Here is a 23,058-nt window from a genome sequence, read left to right on the forward strand (position 1 = left end):
TTATACTGTACTTAAACTACGTTTAATTAAAAAAATAATAATTCAATTAAAAAGAAATCAGCGATGGACTGGCGAACTGTCCAGGGTGTACCCCGCCTATCGCCCTATGGCAACTGAGATTGGCACAGCACCCCCGCGACCCTCTGGTGCAGGATAAAGCGGTAGATGATGGATGGATGAAATAAGTCATTTAATTTAATGTAAATTGTACTTTTCCCCTCAAATGTTGCCACTTTAATGTCTGAATTTTTTTTTACTGTGAACATGGACGTCCCCCGGAAGTTGTTCTTCTTCGTGGGTATGAGGAGGCGGTTACTTACGTTATGCCACGTTGATGGAGACCAGTGGGGACGTGGAAGTCCGTCTGCAGTACGCAACCGGTACCCGGTAGACTTGTGTTCGTGTTTTTTCCTCAACATTTAGTCTTTAAAGAAGAGCCGAAGAGGGAATTGTGTCCAGTGTTTTTGTTTGCTTAATGTGTACGTTCATGTAAGAGGGAGCAAACAATACAAGGTAAGCCGGTCTACTCAAGTAATGAGCTCTATTTACACAGGCAGCTAACGGGCTACAAACCGTAGTAAATACATGCATTGGTAGCATGTACTAGTTCACCCAGTACCATGTCCACAAAGTGACAATACATTTATTTACATTTGTCCAGCTGCTGTGGCTGTTAGCTTCATGCTAACTCACTGTATTGTATGCGACACGCAGTTTCTTTACAATATATATCGTTTTATAATATACACCTGAGAAACATACAATGTAAATTAAAAAAAACAGAAGTTGATACGTGATTTTAAATAGCCTGTGCTGGTTTTTACAAAGACTAAAATTGAATTTACAAGGTAAACTATGTTAATTAGGAAATATTTCCTTGGCAGAGAATTCCTCAGTGCTATTGTTGCTGACCTCTGACCCCTGCTTGCATCGTTATTTTATTTTATCTTTTTTAAATAGGGTCATTCATCTATTCATTTTCTGTTGAATAGATGAATGACTATGTCTATGTCATTTTGACCCCACAACACGATACATAACGACCCTATTTATTATTATCATCCTTATATTGTTGTTGATATATTCCATATATTTGATATCATCGCAGTAAGACTGGTTTAAAATGTGTTGCAGAAACTCTAGCTGTCTTTCAGCTGCAGCAGAACCATGTGACAATTAGTGTCAGTCAAAGTTTGTACTGGCTGTAACTGTGTAACTATTGTGTTTATTACAGTACAGCACAATAGAGGGAAAACAGCTAAATATTGTCTCGTAAAAAGAGTCCCACACTTGTAATAACATTATATATACCTTTGACTTGTGCCTTTTAACATACTCTTACCTTTCATAGAATATTTTGACATTATTTCATATTGTAGTCAACTGAAAACATACATGCCCATTATATACATTGAATGAATGAGTCAGTGGTTGCTGAGAGTGTCCCCACTGTCCACACCTGTTGTTCGGGGATCCACTTTGGACACATGAATCAAGTAAAAGTGATGGGGGACAGATTGTAGTCCCTGTTTTGTGTTTGAATCAGTTTTACTTAGTTGCAGAGTTGTAGTCCTGTTATGAGCCATACTGAAGAGATCGTGACCTCAGGAAAGAAATTCAGGGAAAGAAAAAGCTTCTGAAAAGAGTTCCATGCTCAGTAGAGACTGTCGGGTTTGTCCACAAAAATATGGCCGTGTACAAAATCACATGCAAGATTTTACAAGCAGACTTGGAAAATAAAGTGTTCAAGAGATTACGATAAAAAAAAGTGTATGGTCGTCCTTAATGATTTCTCTCGTGTATCTTTCATCGTGTTTTGTTCAGGTATCACTGCACAATGATTAACATCTGCTCTGTTTTTTTTCCAGAATGAAACTCAAAGAGATCAGCCGCACAGCCATCCAGAGCTGGAGTCCTGCTCAGCACCATCCTATCTACCTGGCTACAGGTATGAGCATGCAGAGCGCACCTGCACAGACGTGCTGCTGCTGACATGACAAATGACAGAAAATTATGCTGCATCATTTCCAACATCATCCTATTTAATTTATTTTATATTAAGAGATCAAATCATGTTCTGCAACTGTCCAGCATTGTCATTTTCAAATAATCTTCTTGTTATTTTCTCAGATAATTGATTGTTTAACAATAGAATGTGTGTAAATAATTACTGGTCTGACAAGTCTGAAACACACAAACATTCCGTTTATTATAATGTATGAAAAAAGCAGCAAATCCTGAAATAAAATTCTCATATTTCAGTTACCGTAATCATCAAGTTTTAGGTTTTTGTTTGATTGCAAAATGACCTAAATAATTATTAATATAGATGCCAGTAAATGGTTAATAAAGCAGCTCTAGACCTAAAGCTTCATGTGCTCTGTATTTCTCTTTGCAGGAACATCAGCCCAGCAGCTGGATGCCTCCTTCAGCACCAATGCTTCCTTGGAGTTTTTCGAGCTGGACTTGGCTGATCCGTCTATGGAAATGAAGTCATGTGGCAGCTTCTCATCTACTCACAGGTTTTTAAAAGCTGCTCAATACATTGTTGTCGACCTCACTTTTTTGTAACTTATTTGAACCATAATAACCAGCAGTTGAGAGCATGTCAGTTGAGTTAAGCTGAAAAGCTAAAATCAGAAATGTTGCTGTTTTCCATAAAATTGAAGTAAGAAGTAATTAACTGTCAGGTTGTCTAAATTAAATAGCAACTATTTTTGATAATTGAGTGTTTTTTAGTTCTTAGATCTTTTAGCTCCTTAAATGTCAATATTTTCTGGTTAAATATAACAAATTAATCACCAAAACGGAATAATTTTGCTTTGCGGAGAAAACAAGGCATTTGAGAACATTATTTTTCACTGTTGTCTGACATTTTATGGGCCAAACAACATTTGTCAGTGGTTTAAGTTTTTTTGTGTACTGCTGTTCATGTTCTTTTTGCTTTCTTCCCCACAGATATAACAAACTGGTGTGGGGTCCCTACGGAATGGATGACACCAGTCACCCGTCTGGTGTCCTAATCGCAGGAGGCGATAATGGCAACGTCATCCTGTACGACCCAGCAAAGATCATGGCCGGGGAGAGTGACGTGATCATTGCTGAGAGTGACAAACACACGGGGCCAGTGAGGGCTCTGGACGTCAACCCGTTCCAAGTATGTCCCATTTGGACCACTGTCAGTGAAGTTAACATGCTTTCTCTTTCAAACTGTGACCTCATGTTGTGTTTTGTTGTCTCTTTGTTGCAGACAAACCTTTTTGCATCAGGTGGAAATGAGTCTGAAATCTATATCTGGGACATGAATAACTTTGGTTCTCCCATGACACCTGGACCTAAAACTCAGGTAGATTCTTTTTTGTCAGTTACACTTTAAATATGTTTATACTTTGTAAGCCTTAATCATTCATTTAAATGTACTTGCATGTCCTTATGTTGTCAATATGTGAGGATTTCTTACAGGTGGAAATGGACAAAAGCAGATTACCTTGTGACCAACTTTGTATTTGAATGAATTAATTGTTTTATCAATATTGTAGACTAGAGGTAATCCTTATTAATGTTAATGTTGACATCGTTCATTCTGTGCTTAGGTTAATCGCTGCATTAATGACCTTATTTAATTAGGTATAGTCACAAAATCATATTTATTATTGTCCCTAAATTGTATACATATATTTATACTACAACAATTATTTTTTGCAACTATTTTTTAAGGATAAATATATGCTGTTTATAAAACAGGTTAAATGTAGATGTATGTTAGAGTGCAATAATAATGACGTAAATGCAGTGATAATGGCTCAGCAGTCTATACTTTCAAAAATGGATGGATGTCTGTTTTGAGGCAAACCTGCGAAAAGACACAGCCAGGTGATTGGTACAAAGAAAGGGTATTAGTTAAGTTGTGAAAACTCTAACCCTGTCACAGCAGAGAAAGTAGAAGTGGAAAAGTGAAATTCAATGACAGGCTTTAAAGGTTGATGGTACAAAATGTCTCTGTAATCAAGTGTCAGTAATACATTTGACATAGCAGTCGTTATTTATGTTTTTTTAAAAGACTGAAAGCCTTTTTTTTTTCTTTAGAATGACGGTCTTGATTTATTTTCCTTTTTGAAAGAAGCTCAAGCCCAAGACAGAACAGAACATTTGGAGACTGTGCTTAAAGTGTTAAATAACAAGAACTTGGTTTTGTGTGCATTTAAAACAAGTCTATAAACAAGGAAACATCAAAATATATTTGGAAATGTGTGATAGTTGGGGTTTGATTGCCATATAAATGCTGTGTTCTTTGCTAAGATGTTGATGAATAAACGCTTCTGGTTTTGTCTTGTAGCCTCTGGAGGACATCGGCTGTGTGTCGTGGAACAGACAGGTCCAACACATCCTTGCCTCTGCCAGTCCGAGTGGCCGAGCTTCAGTGTGGGACCTACGCAAGAATGACCTCATTATTAAAGTCAGCGACCACAGCAACAGAGTATGTTGTTCTTTTTTTGTTCTTATATAAGTCTGACTCGTCACAATCCTCTGGTGCTTTTTACTCAAATATTTGTGTCTGTGTTTGCGTGGTTTTTAGATGCACTGCTCCGGACTGGCCTGGAACCCAGAAGTGGCCACTCAGCTGGTCGTGTCCTCGGAGGATGATCGGATGCCAGTCATCCAGATGTGGGACTTACGTTTCGCTACCTCTCCTCTCAAGATTTTCGAGAATCACACAAGGTAAATAGATCTTTTGAGTTTGCGTAAATGTTTCCGCCTTCCTTTGCCATCTTTAAATGTACATACCGATGTTTTATATTCTCTTATCGTCAACAAATCCCATACAACACCTAAGGCAACAATGAAAGTTTTGTTTGTAGATGCTGAAATCCTATCTTATCTCTGACTAAAACCTAAATACATAATCCTCCTGCATTGAATACTCACTCAAGCAGCCATGCTGCATTGGGACCCATAAATGTGTCTTTCAATAACACATACATACATACAAAGGGCCAATTTACCTTTTCAAGATATTATTAGTTGTTACAGAAATAGCAGTAAAAAATGTTACGTTGTACGATGCACAAAATTCGTATTTTCACAATTCTGAATTCAGTTGTCATGTTGAGTCACTCTGCACTACAGTTGTCCCAGTATGCAATATTTCTTCTTGTTCATAGCTGTTCAAGTAATATGTGCACTGAATATACTCAAGTATAGAGACGCCGACTAACATGATTTTGTTTTTGGTCATTTAATGGGACTTGATGACAGGAAGAAAATATTATATATCAACAGCTTTTTTTTTGACATAACGGTGCCGGTCTTTATGTCCAGGGGTGTGCTCGCCATCTCTTGGAGCTTGGCTGATCCTGAGCTGCTCCTGAGCTGTGGGAAGGACAGCAGGATCCTGTGCTGGAATCCAAACACAGCAGAGGTAAAATTTGACTGTAAATGTCTCAAATGCCCCATTTAATCTTATGTTTTTAATGGGTTTTTGACCAGTGGGAATGTGTTTGATTCGTATCCTCTACTGGGTCAAATGACTCTGCAATGCACATGTTTTTTTCATTGGCTTCAGCTCTGATCAGCATTGGTGGGAACACTGGGTGAACACACTGATTTCTTCTTCATTTTTGGCAGTGATGCATATTCCTACATCATTTCTGACACAACACTATGATGTGCATTTATCATTAAGGCATTAGAAGAGCTGTTTACCACAAAGGATTGTAGCAAACATTACTTTTTACAGCTCAGTATTTTTTTATTTCATCATCTGGATTCTTTGAAAGATGGGTTACAAGAGACCCCAAAGTATGACAGTAAGTAATCATCCTGCTTAACTTAGGTGCTGTACGAGTTGCCCACCAGCAGCCAGTGGTGCTTTGACATCCAGTGGTGTCCCAGGAACCCTGCAGTGCTGTCGGCCGCAAGCTTCGACGGACACATCGGCATCTATTCCATCATGGGGGGCAGCAAAGAGTCGCAGAGTCAGAGGCATGCTGACCAGGTAAGATTACGTCATCAAAGACAAAACATGTGTGTCTAAACAAAGACAAGAGTTCTCCAACAGGATCAGTATGCTAATCTAATCAGAATGTTTTGGGATATACTGTATGTTGTATGTGAATATAAAAATATGATAATATAGCAGAAATAGCAGAAAAATGCATCTGATCAATTTCACTTTTTATTATGCGTAATCTAGTATTCTGTGACTGATTCATTTGAGTTAATATTAAGGTCATTCTTCCTCCAACAAAACCGAAATCATGTATTTTAATCTTTTTTTTTAAAACCCATAATCATAAGTAATATTGTGTAATTATACGATACCCGTATCAAATTCAGAGCTCACATGAGTTAACACTAAACATAAGTTCTTGTGTTTTATTTTTTTACTCCAGTAAGGTCCATGTGTAAAATATAGATTAATTTATTTTCAATTGATAGAAATTTAATATAAAATGTTTTTTCTTAATTCAAAACAAAAGTGTACAATCAGATGACTGTATGAATTCATTATTCCGGAATGAGCCTTTTTATATTTATATCAGGAGCTGGGTCAGTTCTACAGAGGCTGCTATTTTGGCCTTTAGCATTTAGTTTCTGCTAATGTCGTCATTGTGTGACCCTCTTGTTTTCTGACACGTCATGCTCATCTCTGTAACAGATTAGTACCTCGTTTGGGAACATGGATCCTTTTGGGACAGGACAAACGTTGCCCCCGCTTCAGCTGCCTCAGTCCACTGCCCCTCCAGCTGCAGTAAACCCCTTGAAGAAGCCACCCAAGTGGATCCGCAGACCTGTCGGAGCCTCATTTGCTGTGAGTCTGGTTTCTTTTACCTTTCATTACTATCACAGTTTGTTTTTTTCACTGTGTGAAGCACTTACTATCTGTGCGGTTTTGGTTTGTTTACCCACAGTTTGGTGGGAAGCTGGTATCCTTGGAGAACTCAAAGCCTAACGCTCAACAACTCCAGCAGCCCACTTCACACGTTGTACATGTCAGTCAGGTCATCACAGAAACGGCGTTTTTGAAGCGCTCCGATCAGCTGCAGGCCACTCTGAGCTCAGGCAGCTTTGTGGATTTCTGCCAAGAAAAGATCAGCACTGCGGAAAACGAGTTTGAAAAGACTATATGGTCGTTCCTCAAGGTATGAAAATCAGGAAGAACTCTTAAAATCACAGGCAGCTTGGATATGTACAGTATAATTTTCTATCACTTTTACATTTTATTGTATGTGAATATTTTGTTTTTTCAGGCTAATTTTGAGGGCGATATCCGCAGCAAGTTTTTGGAACTTCTGGGATACAACAAAGAGGAGTTGGCCTTAAAGGTGAAAACCTTTTTTAGGCTTTATATTGTTTTTTTAATTACATTTTTCCAGTTAATTAATGTGTATGTTGTGATCAATGTGAATTTCTTTGTCAGATTTCGGCAGCACTAGAAGAAAAACCTGCTGATCCCCCGAAGGTAAGATTGAACACAGACACAGTCAGGGAGCAGCATTCTGCAGCTGAACAGTTTCCTTTTTACTGAATTGAGATTCCTTTAACTTGCCCATCTCTACGCTCCACATTCTTTCTCTGGCACTACTACAAAACTAAACAAATCAAAGTTGGCAGCGATTAGTACCTCACTTTTTGGCTGAAATACTGTAAACTGAATTTATCTGTCTTTCTGTAATAGGGAAGTGTTGCAAGTGTCCATTATGATGAAGCCTTATTTTACTTCCCTTTTTGAAACGACTCAGAGGAAGCTGGAAGAACATGCACAGGCACTGTCACTTATATTTGACTCTCTCTTTCATCTGAAGGGTTTTTGTAAACCGGTTTTCTCGACCATTTCTAGAGAAAAACTAGAGAAGTTTACAGTGCTTTTCCAGTTTCAGAGTTTACAGTTCTTCCTGGAGATCTAAAAATCTTGTTAATCTCACTCACCTACCACTATATCCTCCACATGAGGGTCGCAGGAGCTGCGGGTGCCTATCCCAGCTGACTCAGGGCGATAGGTGGGGTCACACCCTGGACAGTTCAGCAGTCCATTACAGGGCCACATATAGAGACAAACAACCATCCACTCTCACACTCGGTCAATTTAGAGTGTCCAAATTACCTAATCCTCAAATCTGCATGCTTTTGGGCTGTGGGATGAAACTGGAGAACCTGGAGAAAAGTGTGGTAACCACTACACCAAGCTTGGTAATCTGTTCTAGTAAAATATAAATGCTTACCATTATTGACAAAGAGACTGGCAGAAAGACAGTATTTCTGTAGCCAGTGTTTGTTTAGAGCTTTTTTTTCTCACTACCACAACCGTTTTAGTTGGAAGGTGTCATCTTTCATTTGGTCTGTCAGAGATATGTCCGAGCTTGAGGGATATTCCAACACTAGAACCCAGTGTTTTTAATAGATTTGTTGCTACGTCCTTTCACAACAACTGAATACAGGGACATGTCCAAAAAATATGGGTACAGTTGACCATGAGCCCTCCAGCAGCTGATCCTGAGCTATAGTTTTCCACGTGTGAATTAAATAGAAATGAGATAAAAAAAAACAACAACACATTCCCTCCTTGCACCTGTTACCTTATATATTATGAAATATCTGTGTTCATCATGAAGTCAATTCCTCTTTTTTTTTTACTACATTGGAAGTTCAGCTTTCATTCCTGACTCAGAACCGGTGTTTTCCTTCATCATATAGCTGGAGGCACCTGCTCCGGTCAACCCGCAACCATTACCAAACCTCAGCTTCTTGCCCCCTGTGGACACTCCTGAGGCAGCGTTTGACATGATCGCTGCTGCAAACCTTCAGCCGGCTGCCACACTGGATTCCACTCCCAAATCAGAGAGTGAGAAATCAGAAGCTGAAGATCTAGAGGACGATCTTCTAAATAGTGAGCCAGAAGAAATTGTAGATCAGTCTCTTCCTGAGGAGGGGAAGGAGGGGAAGGAAGAAGAAGAGGAGATCCTATTAGAGGAGGAGGAGGTCCCATTGGAAGAGGTATAACTGTATCTTTTTATTTATTTTTGGAGATGCTGTCCCATAGTCAAATTAACAAATTGCTGGTGAACTGAACTTTGCATTTCTGTGAGCTTGCTAACAGAGAAGGACTATAGGAATCAGATTGTAGGCTTCACAGAGCTGCTATCATAGCTGTATAATATAACATCCTGCTGCACATTGGGGAGGGGATGAATAAATAGAGTATGAAGCATTTTTTGAACGTCTTTTGGTGTTTCAGGAGATGGCACCACCGGTGGAGGAGGAGGAGGAGGAGAAGGCGGCCATTCCAGCTTCAACCTTGTCTCCATCTCAGGAGGCCACTCAAGCCCCAGCTCCAGCTGCTTCTGAAGGAGTCAGCCTCGGTGTCAGTCAAGGTAACAAGCCTGTCTTTTAAAGTCTGGTGTGTGTAGAAGATAAGCTGGCAAAGGCCAGTTTCTGTGGCTGTTTTGTTTAGTTCTTGTAAAACAATTAAACATCTTGTTTCCCCTGCCAGATGTGGACGGGCTGATTATGCAGGCTCTGCTAACGGGAGACTTCGAAGGAGCTGTGGACCTCTGTCTCCATGACAACAGGATGGCGGACAGCATCATCCTGGCTGTCGCTGGAGGAGCCGAGCTCTTGGAGAAAACCCAGAAGAAGTATTTTACAAAAACACACAGCAAGATAACTAAGGTATGTAACAAATAGAGGGGTTTTAACAGTGCTTTTGTGGTTGGAGAAGTTTTTTGTCAGTAGTATTAGATTTTAACCTTTGGATAAATGTGCCCAATAAAACACATGATAATCAATTTCCATAGGTCACAGCCTAGTAATACACACACTGTAATTCAGGAGAAGGGTGTGAAGATTTTCCTCACTATAAACAGTTTGGAGTCATGATAAATAATTCATTGTTTTGATCCGAAGACTGATGCTGTTCATAAAAAAAAAAGTCCAGCAGCGGCTCTTTTTTTAAGAATTAATTCAATGTAAGCAATCCTTCAATGACCAGTAAAAACAGGCTAACAAAGCTTGTCAAAGTAGAGAGTCAGGTGATAGGGGTTCAGCAAGTCCAGCTGTCAAATTGGTCAACAAATACTTGACTGTCCTGACCACATGCTTTTAAGGAGTCACTTATTTTAACTATTGCTACTGTTGCCACTGTACATCCGTTTATATGACATGAGTTGGCAATGTATTTCATTATCGCTACAATGTTTTTTTTTAACGCTTTACAGTTTCTGGTTCAGTGTTCAGTGTGGGAGGAGTATCTTTGTTGTCTTGCAGATCAAATTTGCTTTGTGCTAGTGGTAAAAGTTGAAAGTTGATGTAACTGTGCTTTGTCCTGCAGCTGATCAGTGCAGTGGTGATGAAAGATTGGCATGACATCCTGAAGACATGCGACCTGGAGAACTGGAAGGAGGCTCTGGCTGCTGTCATGACCTACGCTAAGCCGGAGGAGTTCTCTACCCTCTGTGGTTAGTTTACCTACTTTATGTTGTTTCCTGATTCTGTGTTCAGGTGTTATCAGTTTCTTATGTATCTCCTTTAATTCATTTTTATTCTCTCAGCCATGAATTTCTACCTTCTCACTGAGCTTCTCTGTTTGTTAGATCTTCTCGGGGGCAGACTGGAAACAGCAGAGGTCGCTCAGCTGCAAGCCCAGGCCTGTCTGTGTTACATATGTGCTGGCAACGTAGAGAAACTGGTTTCTTGTTGGACCAAAGCTCAGAACGGACACTGCCCACTGTCCCTCCAGGTGTGTTGACGAACTCTGGAACTTGTAATACCAATACGTTTCTGTTTTTTGGTCACTAGGTAATATTAATAATACATTTTATTTATATGGCACTTATAAAGACTTATAAAGACACTTTACAATTTAAAACCAAAGAAAAAGGAATGCATACATAAGAGTGCAAAGAAAACACAACAACAATATAGCGCAAAAGGTTAGTGCAAAAGAAAAATTGTTATAGGTTAAAGTCGGATTTGAAAAGGTGGGTTTTGAGGAGTGATTTGAAGGTGGATGGGTTAAATTATTCTCATTATTAAAATATCACCATCTACATTGTTTACATCTATATTTACAAAACAAAACCATCATTCATCAGGAGCTGTGTTCATGACTTTGGCCAATATTCTAATATTCACTCTCTGTTTGCTCTATATTTGGTCTCCACCATCTCCTGAAAAACATGTCTAGCTCTTGAGCTTCTGACTGCTTCATGACATTCACCAGCTGACTGACAGTGGACTGAATCTTTACCTTAACTATGTTAATGTGCTGCTGTGTTTCCGTCTCTCAGGACCTGGTGGAGAAAGTGGTGGTGCTGCGTCATGCAGTAGAGCAGACTCAGCGTGCAGGTCCCACTGCTGTTGGCATCCTACTGGCTGAGAGGATGAGCCAGTATGCCAATCTGCTGGCTTCTCAGGGCAGCCTGTCCACTGCCATCACCTACCTGCCTGACAATACCAACCAGGTATGAAGCACAGTCTAGTGCACCTGAACTGTTATATTATGGCACTTTTCCACTACAGTTTCAGCATGGCTTGACTACTTGTTGTTTTCGTTTTTTTTGCTTTTCCATTACTGATAGTAACTGGCACTTTTTTAGTACCTGCTCTTGTGAGGTTCCAAGCAAGCTGAGCTGATACTAAATGTGATGTCAACAGACTGCCGGCCACTTATTGGCAAAGTGTTGGCACTGATATGTTATTATATCATTCATTCATATGTTACAGAATTACCTCCCCTTTTTTGAATGATAGGACTGGACAATTTGAACTTATCAGTTTTGTCTGTTGCTCAAAGTTAATTTGAGTACAAGAGGCTGTTTACAGATTGTTAGAATGAGTCACATTTCACATTACATTTCCCTCCTCGTGTCCATGCAGGTTGCCGTACAGCAGCTCCGTGACCGTCTCAGTCGTGCTCTGGGACTGCAGGCGGCAGCTCCCACAGCTCCTGTACAAACCCAGAGAGTTCACACTCGGCTCCCGGCTCCTCGAGCTCAACCCAGCTCTGCGCTGCCCCGCCATCCCTTCACCCCGCTCCAGCCTGCCATGGTGCCGCAGCCCACTGCAGCAGCTCCAGTGCCCATGCTCACAACTGCCTCTGCACCTGCCCAGCCGCACTTTTACCAGCCCGTATGTTCCAGCACATTTACACTGTCACACTTATTTGAAGTTTCATGATTCTTAATCTGTTTTTGTCAGATATTTAAAGACACAGCCACTCACCAGCAAAGGCATAATTTCCACTACCACTATTAATATAATAAAACGTGTAAGATAATGGTTTAATATACATATCCTTAGATTAAATTATTCAGATAGATCACACTTATTATTTTGTTATTTAACACAAAAGCAGATACATACAGTAACTAAGTACATCTGTATGCACATATACATACACACAAATGTGCCTTTGACATTTACAGAAAGTAATGTAAACACTGGATAAGAAAAAACAAGATTTGAGAAATCTATTGTTCCATCCTTATTGTAATAATCTATTAACACTTTGTGCCTTTTAGAAAAATTGGCAAATGATAATGCACAAATTAATTTATTAAAATCCAAAGAGAAGTATTAAAAAGTTCTTCAAGACGCATACGTTTGCAAGTTTATGTATGAATACAGTATACGGTCAATGATAATCAGTGAAAATGAGAGGTTGTGTCTCATCTTTGTGTTAAATCTTTAAATCCTATTACTAGATACCCTGTTCTTCCTCTGACAGTGACCTCATCTCCTCGCTAAATAACCACCTGTCTGCCTGGTGAAGTTCTCAGTGTGCTGTAATCATTTCATTGTCTGAAATTCCGTTCTGGCCAGGGTTTAAATCACAAGTATTTATGATAAATGTGCTTATTGCACCACCAAAGGATTTATTTTTTGTTTCAGTTGATTGTGTTCCTGTAATTTGAATCCTGGCTAATCTTAAACCCTCTGTCATTCTCGCTGGTTCAGTGCTCGCGCACTGTGTGTCGTTTGGTGTTTTCCTTCCCCGTGCCACGGCCATCATTTGGCATGTGCCGTGTGTCTTTGTGTGCTTTAGGCCAGGGTTGCTTCCACTGTCACCTCCTGGAGTAACCAAGCTCCCACAGCTCTCCCCAATGTCCCTCCTACTCCTCTTCAAGTAGGCAACGCCTCAGACCAGCAGGTACACGCACTGACCTCTACCCATTCAGCCTGTGTTCTTGCACACAGAATACCTTTTATATACCTTGTTTTTGATAATAGGTCCATTGCCTGATATGCTATGTCTGTGGTAATGCCTCAACACCTGAACTGCTCTTCTCCACTCCACTTCCTGCTGATAATATGACCATTTCCTGTGTCTCCTTGGATGCATGTGCTTCCCTTAGGAAGAAGTAATTTTCCTATAGTAATTGCACCTGCTATTCATGTAAATCTGGTCTACTATAGCCTTGAAAAACAATGCTGTCTCTGTTTTAGTTTTAAGGCTCGTGCAACATAATCTTTAAAAACAATGATGCATTTACCCACATTTACTTCTCCTGGTTGGATTTACTTTCTCTGTAAAGCAGTGTTTGGATTTCATGTTGCCGGGCGAGATTCCCGTGCTGCACGCAGGAAGTGATTTTTTTTATGTCAAGACCGATGGATGAAACAGTAACATTGAATATGATACAAAGAAGTGCCAAAGTTTCAGAAGTGAATTATATTGTTCAGAAATCATCATGCCTTAGTTTAACACTTCTTGTCCCCACCTGCACCGGCTATGCTGCTGTATAAACAAAAGCTCCCTCAGTCAGGTCTAAATAATCTCATCAACAACAACAAAAATCACAGTAAATCTTTAACACTTAACAACAAAAATGTTTTTCCTCGTTAGTAGTACTTTCTGACATATTTCTACATATGATATACTGTACATTTCCAGGTTTGTCTGAAAACGGCATTATCAAATGAAAACATAGTAGTATGGATGTCGCCTCACTCTATTTGTTTCTCTGGCAGCCCCATTACTAACGTAATGTGACTCGCATAGTTTTTTATAAATTACAAACAATGTTTTAAATCAAAAAAGGGCAGAAATGTCCCTCTGTCAGCATCAAAACACTCTCTCTGATTCCATCTCTTTACAGACCTCTTTTGTTTTGAGGGATAGTTTCTGAATTACTTTTCTCTCTGTATTTTTCTTTCCCCAGGTAGAGCCGTCAAACTCCATGTACGGGATGCCAGCCTCTGGCGCAGCTGCTGGTCCTCCAGCCTCCTCCACTCCTGCGTACATGTACTCCCATCAGTACCAGCGTAAGTGTTTTACAGCTCATGGAAGCAGAAGAGTTTGCTCTGTATAAAACTAGGGTCGTTGAATGTCTTCTATAATTGAAGTTTGCATAATATGTAACTTAAAATAGAATTAGCTACTTTGCAGTTCCTGTTTGTACAGTAGTCATGATATACAGGCAAGTATCGATTAATTACTTCACAAAGAAAACATAAAAATGTGGTTATTATGCAGCCTCCACATTTATGCAGGAAATGCATTGATAGCTGTCTGCGCTTCCATGAGTATTTTGCAAACAGCAGCTAGTAAAATATTGAGTGCATTTTTAATGTAACATTATTGTTTTATTACCTTGGCAGATAGGTGTGTTAGCAATTAGCTCCACCAAGAATGTTGTGTTTTTGCTGATGTTTGTCTGTTTGTGAGCATCATAACCCCAAAAGTACAGAACAGATATTGATGTAATTTTCTGGGGGTGTACTGTAGGTTATGTTCCAGTGAAGAAAATATTAGATTTTGGTGGCGATCCAGACATGAAAACTGAGTGGTCTTGGCAGAGGTTTGTGCTCTCTGAGTGCTCACTCTGGTTGAAGTTTTTCTTTCGACTACCCTATATCTCTGTGCTTTTATTATAAGTCCACTGCAGTTTCAATGACAACTTAAAACCAGATTAAGAATACTTTGATTGCAATTGATTTCTCTCACCTGATAAAGTCAGGCCAGGACCTGGATAGATGTAACAAAGATATGTAAGCATTAAGGCATACTATGGTCACATACTATGTAAGCATTAAGGCACACATGCAGTTGTGTGTGGACTGAGCTCAAAGTGAACAAGTATCCTGATCCATATCAGTGTATATGCTCTGTTATTCTATCACTGGACTTCTCTTGAACTGATTTGCATTTAATCTCATGTTGACAAATCTGGCAGAAGAGGAGCTCAAAGCATCAATACATTAGACCAGAGCTTTCCAAACCTCCCAAGGCTTCACTCCTCAAAAACTTTCTTGCCCACATTCAGATTTGTACAAGAATGTAGCCTAACTCTCTGCAGTCAAATGATAACACTGGAAATACAATATTTGGTCTGTATTATCAATAATCATCATAAACGACCATGATCTCAATATTGATCAGAAATAATTATGATTACCAACTATTATAACTATAACTATAGACGGTGCTTAAAAAATGTATTAGACCACCGTCCAATGAAAGGTTTATGCCACAGATGCCCTAAATTAACAGCATTAATTTAAATGTTTTTAATGTTAAACTACAATCATTGTTTTCCATGAATTTTCACATTTACAACAGAAAAAAACAATAAAGTTCATCATTATTTCATTATTGATTAAGATGTCAAATTATAGTTATTTACTTGTATTCCTGAACAGAAAATTTTTTTTTAATGGTTGAATGTTATGCTTGATTCGTTTCTGAAGCCAAGTGAGTTCACCAAATAAACAACATTTTTAGTTTTAAACAAGTATTTGGAAGGTTATCTAAAATATTGTTTTCTCATTTTTATGACTGGTGGTTTAATAAATTTGTTAAGCACTGTATATACTGTACTGCGAAAGAAAACGTGGAATTATGTAGCATTATAAAAAGTGTTGAACACAATATTTTAGATTTAAACTTTGACTTCTGCCACCTCTGGCATCCATACACACGACAGGTTTGCATCAGAAGGTGGCACATAAGCACAACACACAGCTTTTCTCCTCTCATCTTTAAAACACTTGCAAACATTTCCCCGTCGGAAAATGTTTGACTGTTGTGTGCTGTTGTTTTTTTAGTATTAGTCACTAACAGAAAATAATATAACCGTGTGTCTATCGCTTGGCATGTTGTGTCTTGAGTCTTATGTATGTCTTACAAGCTAAACAAACAGCATGTTAGCATGCATTGCACTGTATCTACTCTTCATCTGTTTTTTTTTGGTCCGTCATGCATGATAGAGTTTGTTTAACATGCAGCAGTTTTTCTCTAATAGCATCTATTGTTTCCTGTGTGACTCTCAGCCTACCCCCAGGTCAACCAGTACCCACCTGGAGCTGGGGGGGCATCCATCTATCAGCCACTGCCCTACCCCTCCTCTCTTTCTGCAGAGCCCTCCTCCCCTCCTCACCCCCCCGGCTTCCTGTCTCAGTACACTCAGTCAGTCCCCTCTCAGCCAGTGCCTCTATTCTATCCTGGACAGACTCCCATCAGCCACTGCCTGTCCTCATCTCCACCCTCCCATCCTCCTTTCTTTCCCTCTGCTGCCTCTTCTGCCTCCTCCTTCTCTGCTCCTCCATCCTCCGGAGCATCTTTCCAGCATGGTGGGCCAGGATCTCCTGTGTCGTACATGCCTCCTCCTCCACCGACTGGAGTCTCAGGTACACAAATTGACCCTGAACCCAAACTGAGCCCCACTTCTCAGAAGATGTCTGCATGGCTCCGCCCTTTCCTCAGGAGCATCTTCTACTCACGGCTTCGAATTAAACTCCTGAAGATATAAACACAGACTGTGTATACAAAAGGACATAGTCTTCCAGGTTAAAATGTGAAGCCTGGGAAGTAGCAGTTAGCCATCAGGGGGCAACTCTGCTGGTTCCAAAAAGACCTCCATTTAAATGGAAATCTATGTGAAAATGAGTCTAGTTCTCACTTGATTTATATCGGTAAACAGTTTTCTGAGGAGTTTATAGTCTCAGTCAGTAGTTTCAGCTTAGCTCATGATGTCAGTTTTATAGATTATGTTCCCATTTAGAGGAAAATAGATGATAAAGCATGGCACATGAGTCAAATTGGTGCCTGTGAATGCCCTGTTTCAAAAACTGCTGTGACACCGATCAAATCCCACGTCTGGAGGCTTCAAAACGGAAGACTACTTTCATTTTTTTTATATGCAAAACATTCTGTGGATACTAAACCAATCAGTCAGGCCATGATTTCCTTATTCCATATTTACTATATGATCACATATGATTATGATTTAATATTTCAACCAATCAATTCAACCAATCTGTGGAGTAGATCTGAGGTGGGTCTTTAATTACAGTTGATTTCCAGTTCATGATCAAAGGCAGTATGTTGTGTTCATTATCGATTAATCACTCCATCTGATCTCCACTGATGAGTTGTTTGGCCCAGAAAATGGTGAAAAATGTCATGTCATTGTTTTCTAAACCTCAAATGTCTTGTTTTGTCTACAAACCAAAGGTAGTTAGTTTTTTATTTGTTTTTGTGTGGTGTAAAGAAACCAGAACACATTTACATTTTTGAAACATTCAATCTGCTAAATTATGGAAATAATTGGTGATCAATTCGGTAATGGATTAAATGTTACACTCCTACAGCAGTGAGACTGAGAGTCACCTGGTTTTTTTGTGATCTGCAGGACCTCAAAATGGCTGGAATGACCCTCCAGCTCTGAACAGGGCACCAAAGAAAAAGGTAACTCAAGTGTACTGTATAACAGTATGCATTCTATACGTGCATATATATATACACACACTGCAAATATCTGTACAGTGTATCAAACTGTTGTTCATCTCCGTCTATGTAAGGAACAGACAGTGTTTGCATGTTTTAAGTGCAGTCTATTCATTATTCAGCAGGTTCTTGAGAACTACACTCCGCCTACACCTATCACGGCTCCCATCATGCCTCAGCCAGGCTCTGACCCTCAGGTGCAGTCTATGCCCACTGCAGGTCCTCAGGCTGTGGTCCAGGGACAACATGGTGCCCAGATCCCCTACTCTGGTCTGCAACAGCAACAGCAGCAGCAGCAGCAGCAGCAGCAGTTCCCCCCACCATCCATGAACCCCGCAATGCCCAAGACCAGTACGGAGGGGGCGCCAGGGGCACCAACTGGAGATGTCATACAGGTACATGCAGAATATAATACTTCCAGATTGCATAGTGTGTCCATAGACTGGACATAAACATTTACTATAATGGCATCATTATCTATTGATGAAGGCCTGCAGCTAATGATGGAGACCATTAGCTCCTCAGGAAAGGTTTTTACAGTTGTTATAAATCAAGTGAGAAGTAGAAGCTCCTTTTCCACCACAGACTTTCATTCAAATGGGTTTCTTTCTGCCACCAGAGTGTGATTCTGTGCACATATTTTGAATATTATTATTATTATACTATTATCACATCAACAAACACAGGTACGACTGCAACAAAGATGGTCTCTTAAAGATGCAGTGTGTAAAATGTATTTTAAATATTAATTGTTAATAAATATTAAACTCGAAAGATGTTTAGTTGTTCGTTGTGGACTGTTGTAAAAACATGGTGGTCCAAAATGGCAGCCTCTGCAGAGCTGATCCAGCTCCTGATATAAATTTAAAAGTCTCATTCTGGGGTCATGAAAAACAACAATTCATACAAACCGGTGATTTTATATTAGTATTATCTTCAATTTCTGCCAATTGAAAATAATTTCACCAAAATGTTACTCTTTGGTCCTGTAAGTACATCACTGTCATCCTTTCTGCTTTTTATTCTGCTTTAACTCAAGCCAAATGAGATGAATAAAATTAATGAATAATCTCAGGTGTGATTAAATAAGAGGCGGTGGCAAAAGCCTGGATTTAAAAGAACTCAGTATATTCCTTTAACACAAAGCATTTATTCACACTGATGTGACGTCTTAATAGCACGATTAACTGACAAAAACACCCAAAGGGTTTTTTTCCTGAACATGTTTAGTCTTATTTAATTTAAGCTAATCTTCTTTCATAGTGAGTAGTCAGGAGGGAATAAGTGAGTGAACAACTTTGGTAAAGGAATATAAGATTAGCCACGCTCACTCCGTTTGATCCCCTCAGCCTCTGCAGTCCATCCCTGCTGAGAAGATCATGAAGAAGCCGATCCCTGATGAGCACATGGTCCTGAAGACCACGTTTGAGGGGCTCATCCAGAAGTGTTTGGCTGTAGCCAAGGACCCTGTGAGTCTGTCTGATGAGAACGACACTGTTTATCTCTGCTCCAACAAAGTGCTTTGACAAATATTTAGCCGGACTCGTTTTCTCTTTTTTTTTTAACAGCAAACTAGGAGGAAACTTGATGAGGCAAACAAACGTTTGGAAGCGCTTTATGACAAACTCAGAGAGCAGACGGTGAGTATTGGGCTCGGTTGGGTTTTTTGCACCATGGAAGAGGAAATTGAGCAAAAACCAAATGAATTGGTTGTATCATTTTATTTCAGTGACGCAATACTGTATGTCAGAATCTCACAACACACACTCAAAAAAACAACTGAAATATGCCTTTTAAATGAATTGGTTATAAGTGGTTCATTTTGCCATACATGTTGCTTCTCCTTGTCCACATATTTAAAAATTAATTATCAAATGAGAAGTAGTCAAGTGTTATACACAGCTGTGAAGGAACAGTAAAAATCCCGATAAATAACTGTATGGTTCCATTGCTATTATTCAGACTTAGTCAGGTATTGTTTATCTATTTACTTATTTATTTTCCTCCAGCAAAGCAACTGTTTCTGAAAAAGTCTTCAAGTCAAGAGCCCCCTCCCCTGACCTTTCACCTTCTGCTTTTGTTCCCTACAGCTCTCTCCAGCCATCGTAGGAGGACTGCACAACATAGCCAGGACCATCGAGTCCCGATCCTACACCGAGGGCCTCAACATCCATACCCATATAGTCAGTAACAGCAACTTCAGCGAGACATCAGCGTTTATGCCCGTACTCAAGGTGGTGCTGACACAGGCCAACAAACTCGGGGTCTGATCTGGCCAAAAAAAAAAAGTACATCCCACCTTCAAACTCCTCAAGAGTGGAGAGTGACCAGTCAGGGGATCGACCGGCGTTTTAAATTGTTAGTCGCTTGATTCGCAGGGAGTTCCTTTAGACTCGAATTGCAAATGATGAAGAATTCAAAGACGTATGGAAAAAACTACTGTAAAATTCTTCTGTGTGCCATTCACATTTTTCTCACACAACAACACAAGTCATGTTACAAATCGGTCGCACGCAGCGGAGCAAAAACAGAGCCCGGTGCAAAATGGATGCACGCAACAGTTTAAGGGCTAGAGTTTTATTAAAGGACCACCGTGATCTGCCAGAAATCCACACTAAATATTAGTTTTTGATTCACACATGTTGTCATAATGTTTTCAAATGTAGATGAATAATCAGTCTTGCCTTTGGTGAGCAAAATGTAAGGAATGCAACGTTAAAGCATGTTTGGTCATGGACACTAATGTTGGATACAAAGGAATTTAAGGTAAATTAGGAAAAGCAACAGGAGATTCAGGAATTTTTAAGGGCATTTTATCTACTCGTTTAAAAACCAATGACATTTTAGTCAATTAAAAATATAATAATAATTATATCCTGCCTTTATTAGTTTGGCTTCAGCAGCAAACTGCAGTGCAGCATGGTTTTGTGCACACGACAAATCATGAATTAAATATTAGCTTGTTCCATTTTTGTAGTCTTTTAATATTTGTGCAATACAGTAAAGCTCCGAAACCCCTTTTTTAATCTATAAACAAGTCATTTTTAAAAGTGCAATCGCTCGCTTCATGTTTTATCATGTAACCGTGTAATGGTCGGCATGCTTTTCGCAGTAGATCTGCAAAACAGGAGAGAGGTGGAATAGAGAAGCTTTTGTTTTTACTGCAGAACACAGAAAATTGATTAAAAGCAGGTCATTACTTTAAATTAGGGATGGATCAGTACCACGTTTTTTGTGTCTAATACCAATATGAAAATTGTCTTTTAAACAACTCGACTGTTAATAACACAGTCGTGCTAATGCATTTACCAACCATTTCAAAAACATACTCGAAGTGTGTAACAAATATTTTGCTCCTTCCTTGCCAACAGCATAAAAGTTAATGGGCCAGTTAATAAGAATTAGTCACGTCTAATACCTTCATATACCAGATAGTCATTATTCTTATGGCCCTGGTATACTTCCGTGCAAATGCCATGTGTGTCACATATTGCGGACCCTGGTATACTCTTGCATCAGGTTCCTGTAGTATCTGACTTCACCATCGGGTGGCAGTACAAGTCTGGACACAGGGAATAGGAAATTCATCAGCTGAAAGGTCCATCGAGCAGGGGCTGGTTTCGAGGGTCACCAGGTTAGTGGCTCGGATGAATATCCTCAACTTCATCTGTTGTTAAAATATTTTTCTGCTTGGTGAGCGGGGCTTAATACTCCACCTGCTGGTGGGGCAGAAATTCAGTTCACGCATGTGCTGTCCATGCACGGTTACAAAATCTGAGCTGATTAAACTGCGTCATTTGCATGATGCGGGTGGGGTCCGCGTGCACTGTGCATGGAAGTATACCAGGGCCTTAATCTGCTATAGTGAGCTTCTGCTTCAAAATACAAAACACACACACTCTGGCTGGTTTGTCCATTCAGGGCTGCTGTAGAAACATGACGGTGCAAGTTTGCAGCTTCTGTAAAGCAAGGCTCTTTGATAAAGTACATATAAAAGCGTTATCTTAAGGCTATGAAAACTTAAGACGGTACTTTGATTAATTTTTTTGCATTCTGGTCACATGATGGTGGTGGCACACATCTCTCCTTCATAATGTAGAGTCTATGGAACATCAGATTCAACGTTTTGTCTTTTTGACCACCAGTATCGGATCGATTCATCCCTACTTTAAACCATTCGTCTCCTTTATATGCATTCAAAATAACGTTAATCGTTTTTATGGACTTAATCTGACATTTGCTTGTACTCTAATCCCGCATCTAATGACTTCCTGTCACCATTGGTGTCACTACATTCAACACATTGGACCAAGATTTTGTCATTGTGTCCGATGCATCGATGCAAAACAGGTGCAGTCCCACCTGTTGAGGACATTCGATGATGTTTGTTTTACTTTTGCTGTCTTATTTCTTTCCTCACATCTAATGTGTAATCACAAGTCTAAGCAGAGTGCAATGAACATCTCCGCTTTTAAGGAATTTTAAAAAATATGCATGCTTCAACACGCTAAAAGTCGTCTTAAACGGCATTGGAGGTAATTATCTGCTAATTAATTCAGGCCTCAGAAGGAATCTAGAAACAGTCTTTGTGCTTGATTTTCATTCCGACGCCAATGAGGGCTGCAGTCTGAGTGGTCAACCTCACTTTGTGTTGTTAATAAAAGGAAACAAGTCTTTGTTTTAGACTGACTACATGCAATATTTTCAATAAATAGTATTTATTTACAATGTGGTGTCACCTTCTTCTGATTTCACTCACTTTCTCTTTTTTGCTGATCATGGTTAGGGTTAGACAAACAGTTGTCTGACGTTTTGAAACTCAACTCGTAATCTTTAAACAAATTATATTCAAACTCAATATTTAAACAGACAAACTGGTGAACTTTACTTCAATGCTGTCTAAAAGTGTTTAGTTATACCTGGCTAAACCTTACGCAGCCTGGTACTTAAAGGAGGATTCAGTTTGTGTTCTAACTATATATTTTAGATTCTGTAATTTATGGTACTGCTGAACTATTTGTTCTGTGCAGCCAGGGATTAGCGGAAGAGTGGGTCGTCTTGACACTGGAAGATTTGGGTTCGATCCTCGTCTCTGTAAGTTTACATTCTTTTTGTTTTGAATGTGTATGACAGGTGTTTTTGAGTGGCTATCAAGACTAAAAAAACATTTAATATAGACCATGTTTATAGTTGTGTTCAGTAGCGTGTGCAGACATTTCAGGGGGGCAGGGACTTAAGTGAAAAAGGGGCACCCCCTGTAGAAATGTTAGTGTTAAATCTTGTACTTACATATTTATTTATTCCAATAGCCACATACCCATGCGGATGTTAAA

General features: G+C 39.5%; 1 protein-coding gene and 1 long non-coding RNA gene across 5 annotated transcripts; one reads left to right on the forward strand and one right to left on the reverse strand.

Moving 5' to 3' along the window:
* The first annotated feature begins 313 nt into the window (after positions 1–313).
* Positions 314–22,453, forward strand: sec31a (SEC31 homolog A, COPII coat complex component). Of its 4 annotated transcripts, none has more exons than XM_044012390.1 (28): positions 314–513; positions 1,869–1,948; positions 2,399–2,522; positions 2,959–3,157; positions 3,251–3,346; positions 4,337–4,477; positions 4,577–4,719; positions 5,320–5,419; positions 5,834–5,995; positions 6,659–6,811; positions 6,912–7,142; positions 7,251–7,325; positions 7,421–7,462; positions 8,695–8,994; positions 9,236–9,371; positions 9,491–9,669; positions 10,328–10,454; positions 10,590–10,735; positions 11,286–11,459; positions 11,875–12,126; positions 13,043–13,147; positions 14,160–14,262; positions 16,270–16,626; positions 17,631–17,686; positions 17,848–18,120; positions 19,075–19,194; positions 19,294–19,365; positions 19,816–22,453. In XM_044012390.1, exons 2-28 carry the CDS (start codon positions 1,870–1,872, stop codon positions 19,993–19,995), a joined length of 4,125 nt encoding a protein of 1,374 aa, XP_043868325.1. In that variant the 5' UTR covers positions 314–513; position 1,869; the 3' UTR covers positions 19,996–22,453. The 4 variants fall into 4 exon arrangements, with proteins under 4 accessions (XP_043868325.1, XP_043868326.1, XP_043868328.1 ...); XM_044012391.1 differs by having other exon boundaries at positions 17,851–18,120; XM_044012393.1 differs by lacking the exon at positions 16,270–16,626.
* LOC122758336 lies at positions 5,221–6,947 on the reverse strand. Its single transcript, XR_006358143.1, has 3 exons — positions 6,880–6,947; positions 6,667–6,791; positions 5,221–5,940 (listed from the first exon to the last, which is right to left on the reverse strand). It is a non-coding gene; the product is annotated as an uncharacterized LOC122758336 (long non-coding RNA).
* Positions 22,454–23,058: the final 605 nt, after the last annotated feature.

Source organism: Solea senegalensis, linkage group LG21 (assembly GCF_019176455.1).
Source record: "Solea senegalensis isolate Sse05_10M linkage group LG21, IFAPA_SoseM_1, whole genome shotgun sequence".
Lineage (NCBI taxonomy): Eukaryota > Metazoa > Chordata > Actinopteri > Pleuronectiformes > Soleidae > Solea > Solea senegalensis.

Excerpts from the sequence above, each read along its gene's own strand:
- sec31a (XM_044012390.1), top strand. The coding sequence starts at position 1,870 with ATGAAACTCAAAGAGATCAGCCGCACAGCCATCCAGAGCTGGAGTCCT. Across the intron at positions 4,720-5,319 it reads ATTTTCGAGAATCACACAAG|GGGTGTGCTCGCCATCTCTT; the intron begins GTAAATAGATCT and ends CTTTATGTCCAG. Across the intron at positions 7,143-7,250 it reads CTATATGGTCGTTCCTCAAG|GCTAATTTTGAGGGCGATAT; the intron begins GTATGAAAATCA and ends TTGTTTTTTCAG.